Genomic DNA, 13477 nt, shown 5'->3' with positions numbered 1-13477 from the left:
CAGCCTTTTTTTGTTTGATAAGAGTACAGTTTTTTGTTTTGTTATATGTATATCATTCTAAAAATATCCTTCAAAATATGAGCCTTTAAAAGCACAAAAAACCAACAAAGGTTTGCGTTCATTGAACGCCGCCTTTCCTTGTTGATCTTGTTTATCATATTTCATGCATGTATCATGTTAATTTAGAAACATTGTTGAAAGACTATCGGAGTATCTCAACGCTCAGACATTATATATTTTCAGATATTAATGAATGTGCCTCAACTCCATGTCGAAGTTGAGGTACTTGCTTAGACTCAGTAAACAGATACTGGTGTTCTTGCGATGCTGGTTATGAAGGAACTAACTGTGAAATGGGTATATTGTTCAGTCTTTAATATTTTTTATGTCCTACAACATCATTATATTTTAGCCTTTTTTGTTTGATAAGAGTACAGTTTTTGTTTTGTTATATGTATATCATTCTAAAAATATCCTTCAAAATATGAGCCTATAAAAGCACAAAAAACCAACAAAGGTTCATGCATTTATCATGTTATTTCAGAAACATTGTTTAAAGACTATCAGAGTTTCTCAACGCTCAGACATTATTTATTTTCAGATATAAATGAATGTGCATCAACTCCATGTCAAAGTGGAGGTACTTGCTTAGACTCAATAAACAGATACTGGTGTTCTTGCGATGCTGGCTATGAAGGAACTAACTGTGAAATAAGTATATTGTTCAGTCTTTAATATTTTCTATGTCTACAACCTCATAATATTACAGACTTCTTTTGTTTGATAAGAGTACGGTTTTTGTTTTGTTATACTGTATGTAAATCATTCTAAAAATATCCTTCAAAACATGAGCCTTTAAAAGCACAAAAAACAAACAAAGGTTCATGCATTTATCATGTTAATTCAAAGGCATTGTTTGAAGACTATCAGAATATTACAACGCTCAGACATTATTAATTTTCAGATATAGATGAATGTGCCTCATCTCCATGTCAAAATGGCGGTACTTGTACAGACGCAGTTAACAGTTACACGTGTGCTTGCGATGCTGGCTATGAAGGAACTAACTGTGAAACAAGTATTTTGTCCAGGCTTTATTATTTTCTATGTCTACAACGTGATAATATTACAGCCTTTTTTTGTTTGATAAGAGTACAGTTTTTGTTTTGTTATATGTATATCATTCTTAAAATATCCTTCAAAATATGAGCCTTTAAAAGCACAAAAAACCAACAAAGGTTCATGCATGTATCATGTTAATTCAGAAACATTGTTGAAAGACTATTGGAGTATCTCAACGCTCAGACATTATATATTTTCAGATATAAATGAATGTGCCTCAACTCCATGTCAAAATGGCGGTACTTGCACAGACGTAGTAAACAGATACTGGTGTTCTTGCAATGCTGGCTATGAGGGAACTAACTGTGAAACAAGTATTTTTTCAAGTCATTATTATTTTCTATGACAACAGCGTCATAACATGTCAGACATTTTGAGATTATGAGGAGAACAGTTTTTCTTCTTTTATATGTGTACCATTCTTATAATATCCTACAACATATGAGCCTTCTGAAACACAAAAAATAACGTATCATGCATTTATCATGTTTATTCAAAGACATTGTTTTTAGACTATCTAAGTATTAGCTTAGACATCATCAATTTTCAGATATAGATGAATGTGCCTCAACTCCCCCCCCCCTCTTCCCCCGGTCTCCTGTCCCCTTCCCCTTTGTGGGCCTATTATTCTTTTCTTTGAATTCCTAATCAGTTACAAATTATTTATCATTTAATGATAAACTTGTCCGTGCTCTGTCTTTGCCCTGTCCTGTTTTTGTTTGGAGTCCGCCTGGGCTCCTTGCCGTTGGTTCTTGTTGCTGGGTCGTGTGGCGGTTGCGTTCATTGAACGCCGCCTTTCCTTGTTGATCTTGTTTATCATATTCCATGTCAAAATGGCGGTACTTGCACAGATGCAGTAAACAGTTACACGTGTGCTTGCGATGCTGGTTATGAAGGAACTAACTGTGAAACAAGTATATTGTCCAGGCGTTATTGTTTTCTATCACTACAACCTCATAATATTTCAGACATTTTTAGTTTGATAACAGAACAGTTTTTGGTCTTTTATATGTGTACCATATTCTAATTGTATAAATTTACATATGAGCCATCTGAAAGACAAATACCATAACGTTTTGTGCATTTATCATGTTAATTCAAAGATATTTTCACGACTATCAGAGTAATTCCTTGCTCCGTCATTATTAATTTTCAGATATAAATGAATGTGCCTCAACTCCATGTCAAAATGGCGGTACTTGCACAGATGATGTATATAGATACAGGTGTTCTTGCGATGCTGGCTATGAAGGAACTAACTGTGACACAAGTATTTTGTTCAGTCTTTAATATTTTCTGTGTCTAGAACGTTATAATATTTCAGACCTTTTTGATTTGATAATAGAACAGTTTGTTTTATCTTTGTTCCATTTGATTTTTTTTAACATTTGTGCCTTCTGGAACACAAATACATCGTTTCATGCATTTATCATGTTAATCCAAAGACAATGTCAAAAATTTATCTGAGTATTCTAATGCTCACACATTTTCCCAGTATTTGATTTAAAGTTCACATTTATGATTTCGGCTTATCTATTCAACAACACATGTTTTTCGTTGATTTAAATTTGTATTTAAAAGGTACATCTACCTGCTGACACTATGTAACTTGTTATTGCTTTGTGTTATATTTTACATAAACAACAACATCTATCTGTATGTCTGTGCGTCCGTCTGTCTGCCTGTCCGTCCGCCTGTCCATCCAATATTTTTTTCACATTCATTATAATTCTACACACAAAAAGTGTGAGCTTTCCATTCCATTATTTTACTATCAAACTACTTAGTTACGTTAAACAAGTTATGTCTAATAACCTATTTTCATATATCTGTCCAAAAAGCATACAAATATAGAAAATGTCATGATCTGCCATGGTATCGTTAACACTATCCATAATTCTCTAAGTTTTGACAATTAGATCGGATAAACAAGTATTTTCGAACACATTTAATTTCGAATTTTTCTAAAATTATTTAATATAAAAGGTGTGGTTCTAAAGAAAATAGTATTGTTAGCACTTGAAATATATCAAAGAGCTAAAAGTACTGAATACGACGTCTTTGCTATGTCTTTGAGTAAGACATTATAACACCAAATCCTCAGGTTGTTAAGGCGTCATTAAAAAGTGTCCTTCTTTCTCAATAGTCTCAATTATTTATGATGTAAAGTTCATTTGTAACTCAAGGCAGTGTGATATGTTTTTGAACTGATGATTTGTAGGTAAAAAACGAGTGAGCGACTTATGCTTAGAGTTCCTGAAATGAAATATCTATTTCGCGTCCTGAATCAACTTTTCCCCATTGGTTTCAGGCTTAATTCCGGTTTCAATAAGGAGCAGGGGATTAACGTTATTCCAAAATATATTGGACCTTGAATGACTCATTATGTAATAAGTGCCAAGATTTTCGTAAACAATAAAACATTTTTTCTGAGTTAATTCTTTTTACGAAATGAATTTTTTGTTGCGAACTGCACTTTAATGCTGCACGCCTCCAGATGAGCAAACATAATTATTTCGATAAAATCAAACCATAGAAAAATGTACTAAGATTTTAAGAAAGGTATAAAAAATCAAAATTCGAGTAAATAATTTCATGTTATGTGCGCCTAATAACCGAATTTTTCAGTATGTATAACTATAATTCTACTGCGTTACTAACGCAGCAATGGCTATTTTTCCATATTTTGACCTCTTTATAGTAATTTACATAGGTTGTAAGTGACATTTATAATGTGTTAATTGCATTCCTTTGGTAACCTACAATAATATTCTGTTAAATACATTTTTAAATTTTCTAGAAAATTAGCATGAATCTGGAGGTGTGCTGCTTTAAAACAGAAGCATACTAAAATATGAATCATTTTAGACATACTAAGTATTACCTTTATTTATCTAGAGCCACCAAGTACACCAAGAGGTTTTACAATAGACTATATTCAGTATAATAAAGCCCGTTTATCGTGGTTACCTGGCAACAATGGAGGGTTAACACAAACGTTTGTTATACAGTTAGGAACTGGTGAAAGATCTTGGGAAGATACAGAAGTCCAAGATAAAGTCGAACAGAATGATAAACCTATTTCTAAAATTCTGACGGGTCTCAGTGATTCTACAACATACTTTGTACGAATGTACGCATATAACAAAGTTGGAAATAGTCCGCTTTCGGAAATTCTTATTTTTACTACGTCACCTATCAAAGGTAAGCATCATGTAAAACAAGTTAGAAAAATATGAATATCAGGATGAAATTGTAAAAAATCAGTTTAGTTTGTAATCACATGATTCATTATATGCACTCTTCTATATAATTTGTTATACGTCATTGAATTTGCCCATGCTATGTCACACATAAGACTACATACAGGTGAATGAAATAATGTTCAAGTCCAAAAAAAATAAATAAGAAAACTGCATTTTCGTATGGATAATTATGTATAAGTTATAGGATCAATCATGAGTGTCATTATACCATTCAATGGTTTCTAGACGGAAGCAATCAATTTTATTAATTGATTTTGTATACAGATGTACTTGTGTCATCATTAGATACTTTTCAAGTTGGAATTTGGTTTCAAATTTTTAATTTTTCATAGTTATGTCCTCTTTGAGTAGCCCTTTTTAAAGTTGTAGCTGTCTTATGTCTGTTACAATGTGTAATAAAAATTGTTTTACTAAAGGTTTGCTGACAATTTCACAAAATAATTACATTTAATCATTACAATGAACTTATTTTTCAGTTGAAACAGAAACTAAAACTACAACTACATTAATCGTGGGAGTTGTCTTAAGTGTAGTGGTAGTTGTAGTTATATCGTATGCGATTTATGTCAGAATCCAACTGAAAAGAACGCGAGACTCTGTCCAGAAGGATGGTAATTAAAGATTTCATTTATTTGTTAATCAATGATGACTGTTTACTTAACATACCAGTCACATAGTTCTTTCCATTTTGGCCCCCTCATTCATACCTTTGTAGCATTATATCTCATATATTTTATCTCAGTGTGTTTTAATGTTTAGTTTATACAAATTATTCCCCATAAAGACTATTGCACAAACCATATCATTATATGACAAACGCTAGTAAAATTGAATGTGCTAATATAAAGTAGTTATATTTAGAAAATCATTGATGAAAATGCTGTAGCAATACGTTTTAATGATAGCATTTACTTTTCAGGTCGCGCGCAGAAAATAGACGGTCAAGTGTAAGTGTCTTTAAGAAATATTAAATCTAATGATAAATGTATAATGTATAAATATATTACAATTTGTAAACTAAAAATTAGTATTGTATCTAAAATACAAGTTATGATTGTGCTATAATGCTGAATAATAAGAATCTTCATTAAATTCGTATATGTGTACATGTATATATGGTGCCATATTAGGATCAATATTGGCAAGATCATGGTGAAATTTTCAAAATATTCAGATGAGAGAGTTGAAATGATATTACATAATTTAATTTCATAACAAACACAAAGTCAACGCACATGCTAAAAAAGTAATACTAAATTACGTGAAAAAACTAAATATTGAAAATTTTTAGTGAAAGATAGTAAATCATACACCGTGTGTGTCCGCATAGCGTTGTTGCAAGAATGTGACATAATATTGTATTAATTTTTTGGGTAGATTTGCGCACTTTTGAACAATTTTTGCGCATATTTGAAACTAACCAAGAAAGTTCAGATAAACCCATGTTCATTAACGATAATCTGGCCTCCTATTTATACCAAGCGCTTCAAACTTAGGTATTTTACTGACATATAATTTGGAATAATATTGAAGATGTGGCCAGATGGTGCACCAGCCAAACAATTAAAGGCGTCAGGGTGGGCATACATGTTAAAAGAATAACTACTGACATCATTATTTTGCAAATTTAATGTTTGACGCATAATCACATTAATTGCGCATTGGTGTTGGATTTGTGTTTTAATTAACATAAATAAATGAAATATAATATCATATCTCTCAACTACATTTACTGAAAATTCTAAGATCGAACATTATGAGACAATTTTACATGCACACTAATAAGATTAGTAAGCATTTTGAAGGTATTTTTACATATAAAGAAAAGTTTGCAAACATAAACACATGTATTTTCTAGTAAGATATATGGGAAAATGTCATGTAGTATTTTCATTTTGTTTAAAAGGAATATACATATCGGAGACTCTATAAATATCCCTGATAGTGGAGGGTATGAAAATCCATATACTGACCTCAAGACAGAAATGAGGGATTCAAGATCTCCATACGAAGCCATATCAACTATGTAAAGAAACAATCGACAGAAATATTTCACTTAGATATAAAATTAACGCTCGTATATTTAAGTCGAACACAATATATTTTGTACATAAAGTGAAAAAGATAGCAATGTATTCAGCTAAAGCTACCCTTTTTGTGTAAACATTTTGAATGAATTTAGTTGGAAAGGGTTTTTATTACAACTGTTTTGTTTTATTTTCTAGAAAAGTTTAAATATATTCTATGCTCCTCTTTGGATAAAATACTTTTAAAAAATCTGGAAAAGAGATAATCCCTCAGGTGCATTGAAAACAACAAGAAAATATGACAACGTTTGGCTCATTTGAAAGGATTTGTTAATTAAAGATAATGTAAAAGGTGGAACAATTATCACGCCCTATAGTACCGGCTTAAGTGTTTCAATCTTAAGAATTAATGACCTCGATGGGCCAGAAAAATACAAAAAACATCACCTTATTCCTGCTGCTGATAATTTTTATTATTTATATGTGTTTGTTATTGCCAATAATCAGTGAATTATAATAAACCCTACCTAGAATAATTTAGTTTGGTACGTAACTTTGATTTAATTTCTAAATTCAATAGTGATTTAAAAACTCATCTGCGACAAGGGATTAGCCAGCCTGGTTTTTATGGCGATGTGGTTAACAAACTTCGTAAGATTTTGGGTCATGGTAATTTTTCTGCTGTTTTTACTAAAATCATTAAACGTTTTATTAAAAGAGGTTATGACCCTACTATTTTAAGACATACTGCATGTTTAGTGTTCAACCCTTTTACAGTTGGACACTACGCTTTCCTCTTTTGATTGCATCTGACGGACCAAGTGGGAGACTCTATGATGGATAGTTCGTAAAGCCCTTTGGGACTGAATTGTCTTAATGTTCGTCTTCTGTCTTGCTTCGTCGGGCCCTTGTAGGTGATTTTCTTGTTGCTCTGTCTTCCTTTAGGACATTGAGTACTTTTGTTATGGTCATTGGGTTTACTTTTATATGTTTCTACATGATCATTTTAGTGTTTTACTTATTTAACCTTTTGTAACCATGACAACTGTTAGAATTTCACTTGGCGGGGATTCATTTTATTTACACTGTCTCGTTTATAGGAACATTGTGGGGCTAAGAGCGAGGTTTGGTGCACCATTAACCGGTTTAAACTCCCCAGTAGTCATTATTATGCTGCTGACCGTTCCAAGGCGGCGCCCCACTGTGTTCCTCAGATGTATGTCTATGTTGTTTCATACTGTTTTGGTGACACTTTTGCTTGTGTCCCTTGTTGTTTTCTCGTCTACCACCACTTATGAAATATTTATTTTCATACCACTCAATGGAAATAAATACTGTATTTACAGAAAAAAATTGAATATCCTGTATATACTCGTATACTCGTATCAAAGAAAGATTAAAATGTTTAGAAAGAACATAAATGATATTTAAATGCAAGTTATAAACACTTATACTCGTATATCTCTAATGATTTTTGATTGAAGGTTCCTTAACATAAACGCCTGTTGCACTTGCTTGAACAGATATGCCACCTTTGTTTCCGTCGGTAACACCAGCAACTCTTAAGGTTTTATATATCATTTTGTAAAGTAGTACATTATAGCTATTGTTTGAAGCACTGCATGAACTATTTGTCTTGTAAGGTACTGGATCTGGCTTACATAAAACGTGCACTATTTTAAGGTAATATTAAGAAATTAACTGACATTAACTGATATTTCTTATAACAATATGATGACAAATCTCATTTAATGTCAAATATTTAAGTTTAACTTTTGTTAAGCTTTTTGATGCTTTTATGAAGAACTAAGGTAATGGCTCACATATTTATAAGGTATGTCGGTCATTTATCACGCACAAACACAGTGTGTTTGCACTTAAACATTCCATCATTTATTTCGTACATCTGTATATGTCACCGCAATGTATCCTTGCACAAGCTTTAAAAAGTGCTGGTATGACAAAACATACGATTTTTTAATATAAGAGAAGTTTAGTTAAGACTTCCTTTCTGTCTTTATATCTGCAGTATCTCGGACTTCATGATGAGCCATATAGACAGGTATCATCTTAATGGTGATATTATAAGGTTTTGTAAGTGTTGAGATTATTTGTATAGTGCTGTACGGATTCAAAAAATTAATTGACGCCTTTTATATAGTAAAGCGAGGTCACGCGTGTGCTTTTTTTTATTTTGGTTAGATTTGGTAACGGGTCTGATGACTTTTATGTCTTATACATGTAAACTATGTTATGCTCAAATTGATTTTTTGTTAGTCCTATTTTTTAGAAAAGTTTAGATATCGTTTAATTAGGATAACACTAATAATTACCTAGGCATAAGGGACAAACCATTACGGTCAACTCAGCTCTGTCTATATATGAATACAATTCTGGAAACAAAGTGATCCCTCGGAAGCATTAATCACAACAAAATTACAAGAGAATTGCAGACTCAGTTTGATTGAGTCTGTACAAGACATATGGTGACGGATTCCTGGCACAATACGACATTGGTGGCTAAAGGGTACCCGTTATGTCACTGTTTAAAACGAGTAATACTAGTAAGACGTCATAAAATTTACATATCGTAATGCTTCTCCTTTAATTTCAAAAACTGCACAGAAGTATGCAGTGCACAGCCGACAAAATTCCTTTGCAGCTATTTTACGCGTGCGTATAACCTTGCTTGTATCATAGTTTGGGGACCTTAATGTTGAAAATTGTCAGAGTTAAATCGTTAACATATACATGCACAGTGCGTTAACTGGAGTGCAGGTATTAGTTACCCGCATTCCATAGCATGCCCATTGATTGGCTCATTTTTGCTGGGGTTTACTTATTGTGACGGTAGAGAAAGGGAAAGCGACAGAAATATCATATTCAGATGCTCGTTCATTGGTTCATTTTTTCTGGTGTTTCATATTGTGAAACATGGAACGTGTTTTTATGTTTGACTATGATACAAAAGAGAAAGAGCATCAAAACACTCGGCAATCTGATTAATACTCGGGGGGCTACGCCTCCTCGTACAAATCAGATAGCCTCGTGTTTCGATGCTCTCTCTATTACTTATCATCCAAGTTCATAGATTAAAACTCCTCGATAGAAAATGGGTCAGACTTATACCTCTCTAATTGCCTTTTATATGCGTTTGTCGGTTTGTATTGTGTTAAGTATTCTTTCTCAGTTTACACCAAAGAAATACTCTGTTATGTTGTTACACAAACTTATCTATTTTATATTCTTAGTTATATTTCCAAGTCAGGGGTACAAGTTTAATTTGAAAGATTATTTCTCCAATTACTTGAACGCCAATAGATTAGCCATACACAACGGCATTTTTTTTTATTTTGTTGACTAATACGTTGTTGTGAAATTCATATTGTAATTAACTAATCTAGTAATTTGGATTAGACAGATAATGGTCATTTTCAAGCAATTTTACAGTAAAACTTTCCTCGTGCGTCTTTTAGATTGGTAATATAAAATAGAAATATATCCAACGAGTTGTCTGCAGTTTTCCAGTCATTTAATAATTTGTAGGAGTGTGATACATATGTTGATTTATGATTCTCAATTATCATTTAAAATGATTCAAGGGAGACAGCTCCAGTAATTATCTTATGTATTCATCAGTTTTAATGAGATATAACATTTGAGACGAGGGAACATGATCATTTAGCCTAGGTTATAATGATTCCGTTACTGTCATGTAGTGGTGGCTTATAGCAGCCTGGTTCCCTTATAGAAAACTATTAATATTTTATCAAATCACTTGTTAGTTATTACCACTATACAACCGAAAACATCCGCATTTAAGTTTATTTACACTTAATTTATTTATGTTCAATTGTGTAGGAATCTTTATACTTATTTGCATGAACCCGTTTCACTGATTAATGGCGTGCTCCTGATAGGGATCGAATCCATGCATCTAACAATCCATATGAGATGCACACTTGGCCATATTTTACATAGTTCGTGATCACTTTGAAATAGTTTATGCTTCCATATTTCATTAAATTGTCAGGAAGCCGAAGACGCAAGCATTTTGACATCCCTTTGTAATTTTGTCATCATTTGGGCCCGTGTTCATAGACAAAAGATCAGGATGAAGATTAAATGATCCTGATTTCATTTTCCATGTTTAAATCAACTACAATTGATCGTGATTTCCTAGAGTTAAATAGTAATAATCAAAATGTGAAAAAAAATGTTGAATTGCACAGAATCATCCCTATGTCGGGATGACATCGACAAATAGTAATGATAATAAAACACAAAACTAAAGGCTCAAATAAGGATAAATTTGAGGATTAAGATCAATATTTGGATATATGCTGAATATATTTTCAGAAATCTTCAGACATAAGACAGTTGAATCTATGCGTTATCTACCAAAATGAGATAATTGTACTATGTTTTTTCTTTCGAAATAAGTTATATATATGTTTTGGCTTCAGAAATAAGGTAAATCTATGTGCTATCAACAGAAATAAGTTATTTAAATCAACCTGTAACATGGGGCTCGAAATGAAGAAAACATAACATTGAGCGAGAGATCATTGAAACAATCTCTGACAAATGTCTATGGCATGAAACGATAAACTAATTCAATTTTATCTTTCGAATTGTTGCATTTCTTTTTAGAACAATTATAATATATAATTAAGTTATTATTAACAATGACCGCTTTATGGTCGCCCACATTCAATGCAAACTATGATTATAACAAAAACATACATAATAAAAAGGGACTTCACTGATGTTTATTTTTTCAAATGTGTGTACAAATTGATGTAGGTCTGGCAAACTATACAAAATATCATGATGCTGTAATATTACGAAATATATTTACCACTGACAATTAATGTCGAAAATTTAACTAAGTCAGTGAACAGGAATTGAATAAGCGAAAGAACTGAAATCGAATCCCATGGTATGAGATCACGTGTCAATGATGTATGTCAAATATCGAGAGGCTGTAATAAGTAGTTGCTGAGAAAACTGTTACGGAAATTTCCTACCATTGACCGAAAATTTAACTAAGTCAATACGAGACTATGATGGGCAGTTCTTATGTTATTTTTTCGTGTTATTTCTTTTAAGTTTTACAGCGGAAAGGTTTCGAAGGAGATACAACCAAGTTATTGCTGAAACATTGTCGCAAAATACGCCCGTCAAAAAAGCTTTTGACAGCGATGTAGGTATTATAGATATGCATATAGGGGAAACGCTCTGGGCAATATCCGGAAAATATCTGGATATTGTATCACCTCACTTTATGACCTTCACTTTGCAAATATTTACCTAAATTACTTGTGTAACACTTGTAGTCGTGATAGTTATCATTTGTGTTACAATCCTTCAAAAATTGATGACTAAATGGTCCCCGTACACAAATTTTGACATCTTTATGCGTGTAGGAGAAATTGAGTAATTATGTATGCATGCAGATCAGAAACATCTCATTTTTAAGTAGCGATTTTCTTTTCTATTTCAATGATAGAATCCAAGATCTTCGTTCACACATGTTTCTATACAAAGTTTATATTGCAGCGCCTAGAACTGCAGAATACCCCTTATACATGTTTTTAATTGTACAGGGGTAATAAATTACGAATAAAATAACAGAAGTAGTTGGGGTGAGGCCATGACTTAATAATACACTTTGGTCATAAATGAGAAAAATATGTGTTTTTTTTTAAAAACAAATCCCAGAATAATGCAAGGAAAGCTACATAGCAATGCAAAATGATGAAAACTATTATATTAAGCGCTGAAAAATGCTAACCCCTGCTTGAATCTGCAGCTTCGAGGTCAGTCATTAAGAATGCAAAGCGGCATGACATTGTACAAGAGTAAAACAATAACAAGGCTAAAGAGAAATCGCTTGTCCCATTATATCTATTAACAATAAGATGTTGGCAATGGTAATGCTCTAAAATTATGGTGTAACTTTGCTAACAATAATATTACATAAAGTCACGACTAGACAAAAACACACTCATGTATCAATTATACAAACGTTTTGACATTATGAAAAATATATCACGGTTTAAGATATTATCATATAAGTTTATTAAATGTGCAAAAAAAAAACTTATTGTTGCCGGCTCTTCCTGTCATTCCATAAGATGTCGTGTCAAATCCTTGTAACTTTATATTAACGTACAATTCAAATAATAATTGTTTATAGTCACAATAATGTGACTAAAAACCAATTTTAAAATGTTATAATGTTACAAATTAAAACTGTCGTCCAAACACAACAATTGAGTGGTGAATATATTCTAACTTTAAAGTGACATTATGCTTATATTTTCATAGTCCAGTTAAGCTAAATTGACTTTATATTTCAAAAGATTGACAGTCAAAATGGTGTTTGACCAAAAATTGATATTGGAAAATGTTAATGATAAAATTATAAATCTGCCTAAAATATAAAAAGACTGCCTCACGCTTTTTATAAACTTAGCGTTATAGGTAAATTCTAATGGATATTTACAGAAATTTCGTTTGGATCTGTGAGTTATTGATTGTTTATGTGAACTTAATTATAAAATTAAAAGGAATTATGACAAAATGAAAATTTTTTGATGTTCACCGTTCATTCACTATATACCACTGAATGGGCATAATGTCACTTTAAGTGTTAACACATCAAAATACATTGAATGTTGGTTGTTTTCTGTTATATAACTATTACTGTGACGTCAATACATCAATTACATTAAAGCGGCATGACATGGTTGAATGAGAAGTAATTCTCTTGACAACAACATATTAAACAAATACCGAAATGCCTTTGTGTATTAAGAGCCACTTAACATTTCAAGAAATAAAAATCGCTAAGAAAGTTCTGTTATACTTAATACACGCAGTTGTGAAAGCGTAAATGTCAAGATTTGGTAAGGCAAAAGAGGGATATTTTTTTATAAAATACCTTGATCCGAGGCTTGAAAATAAAGTCATGTGTTTAATAATGTACTGTTGTTATTTCATACTGTTCTAGTTATGACTATAGATGAAAAACTTAATTATTCTGCAAATTTTAAT

At 31.9% G+C, this 13477-nt stretch overlaps 1 protein-coding gene across 4 annotated transcripts in view; it reads left to right on the top strand.

The window, feature by feature from the left end:
* The window catches only part of LOC132747845 (fibropellin-1-like), a 33138-nt gene extending 26188 nt beyond the window's left edge, over positions 1 to 6950 (top strand). Inside the window, exons 10-17 of one of the 4 annotated variants that reach the window (XM_060737373.1) lie at positions 965 to 1078; positions 1673 to 1697; positions 1948 to 2036; positions 2279 to 2392; positions 4021 to 4326; positions 4865 to 4999; positions 5308 to 5335; positions 6295 to 6950. In XM_060737373.1, coding sequence (XP_060593356.1) covers positions 965 to 1078; positions 1673 to 1697; positions 1948 to 2036; positions 2279 to 2392; positions 4021 to 4326; positions 4865 to 4999; positions 5308 to 5335; positions 6295 to 6418 — 935 coding nt within the window. In that variant the 3' untranslated portion in view covers positions 6419 to 6950. Of the gene's footprint in view, positions 1 to 964; positions 1079 to 1322; positions 1437 to 1672; positions 1698 to 1947; positions 2037 to 2278; positions 2393 to 4020; positions 4327 to 4864; positions 5000 to 5307; positions 5336 to 6294 lie in introns of all 4 variants that reach the window. The other 3 variants (XM_060737372.1, XM_060737374.1, XM_060737375.1) reach the window with 3 other exon arrangements.
* The last annotated feature ends 6527 nt before the right edge of the window (positions 6951 to 13477 follow it).

This window comes from Ruditapes philippinarum, unplaced genomic scaffold (genome assembly GCF_026571515.1).
Source record: "Ruditapes philippinarum isolate M1 unplaced genomic scaffold, ASM2657151v2 ctg1130_1_1_1_1, whole genome shotgun sequence".
NCBI classification, from domain to species: Eukaryota; Metazoa; Mollusca; class Bivalvia; order Venerida; family Veneridae; genus Ruditapes; species Ruditapes philippinarum.
Note: the sequence above shows the minus strand (reverse complement) of the source record. Positions and strands in the feature narration are given on the sequence as shown.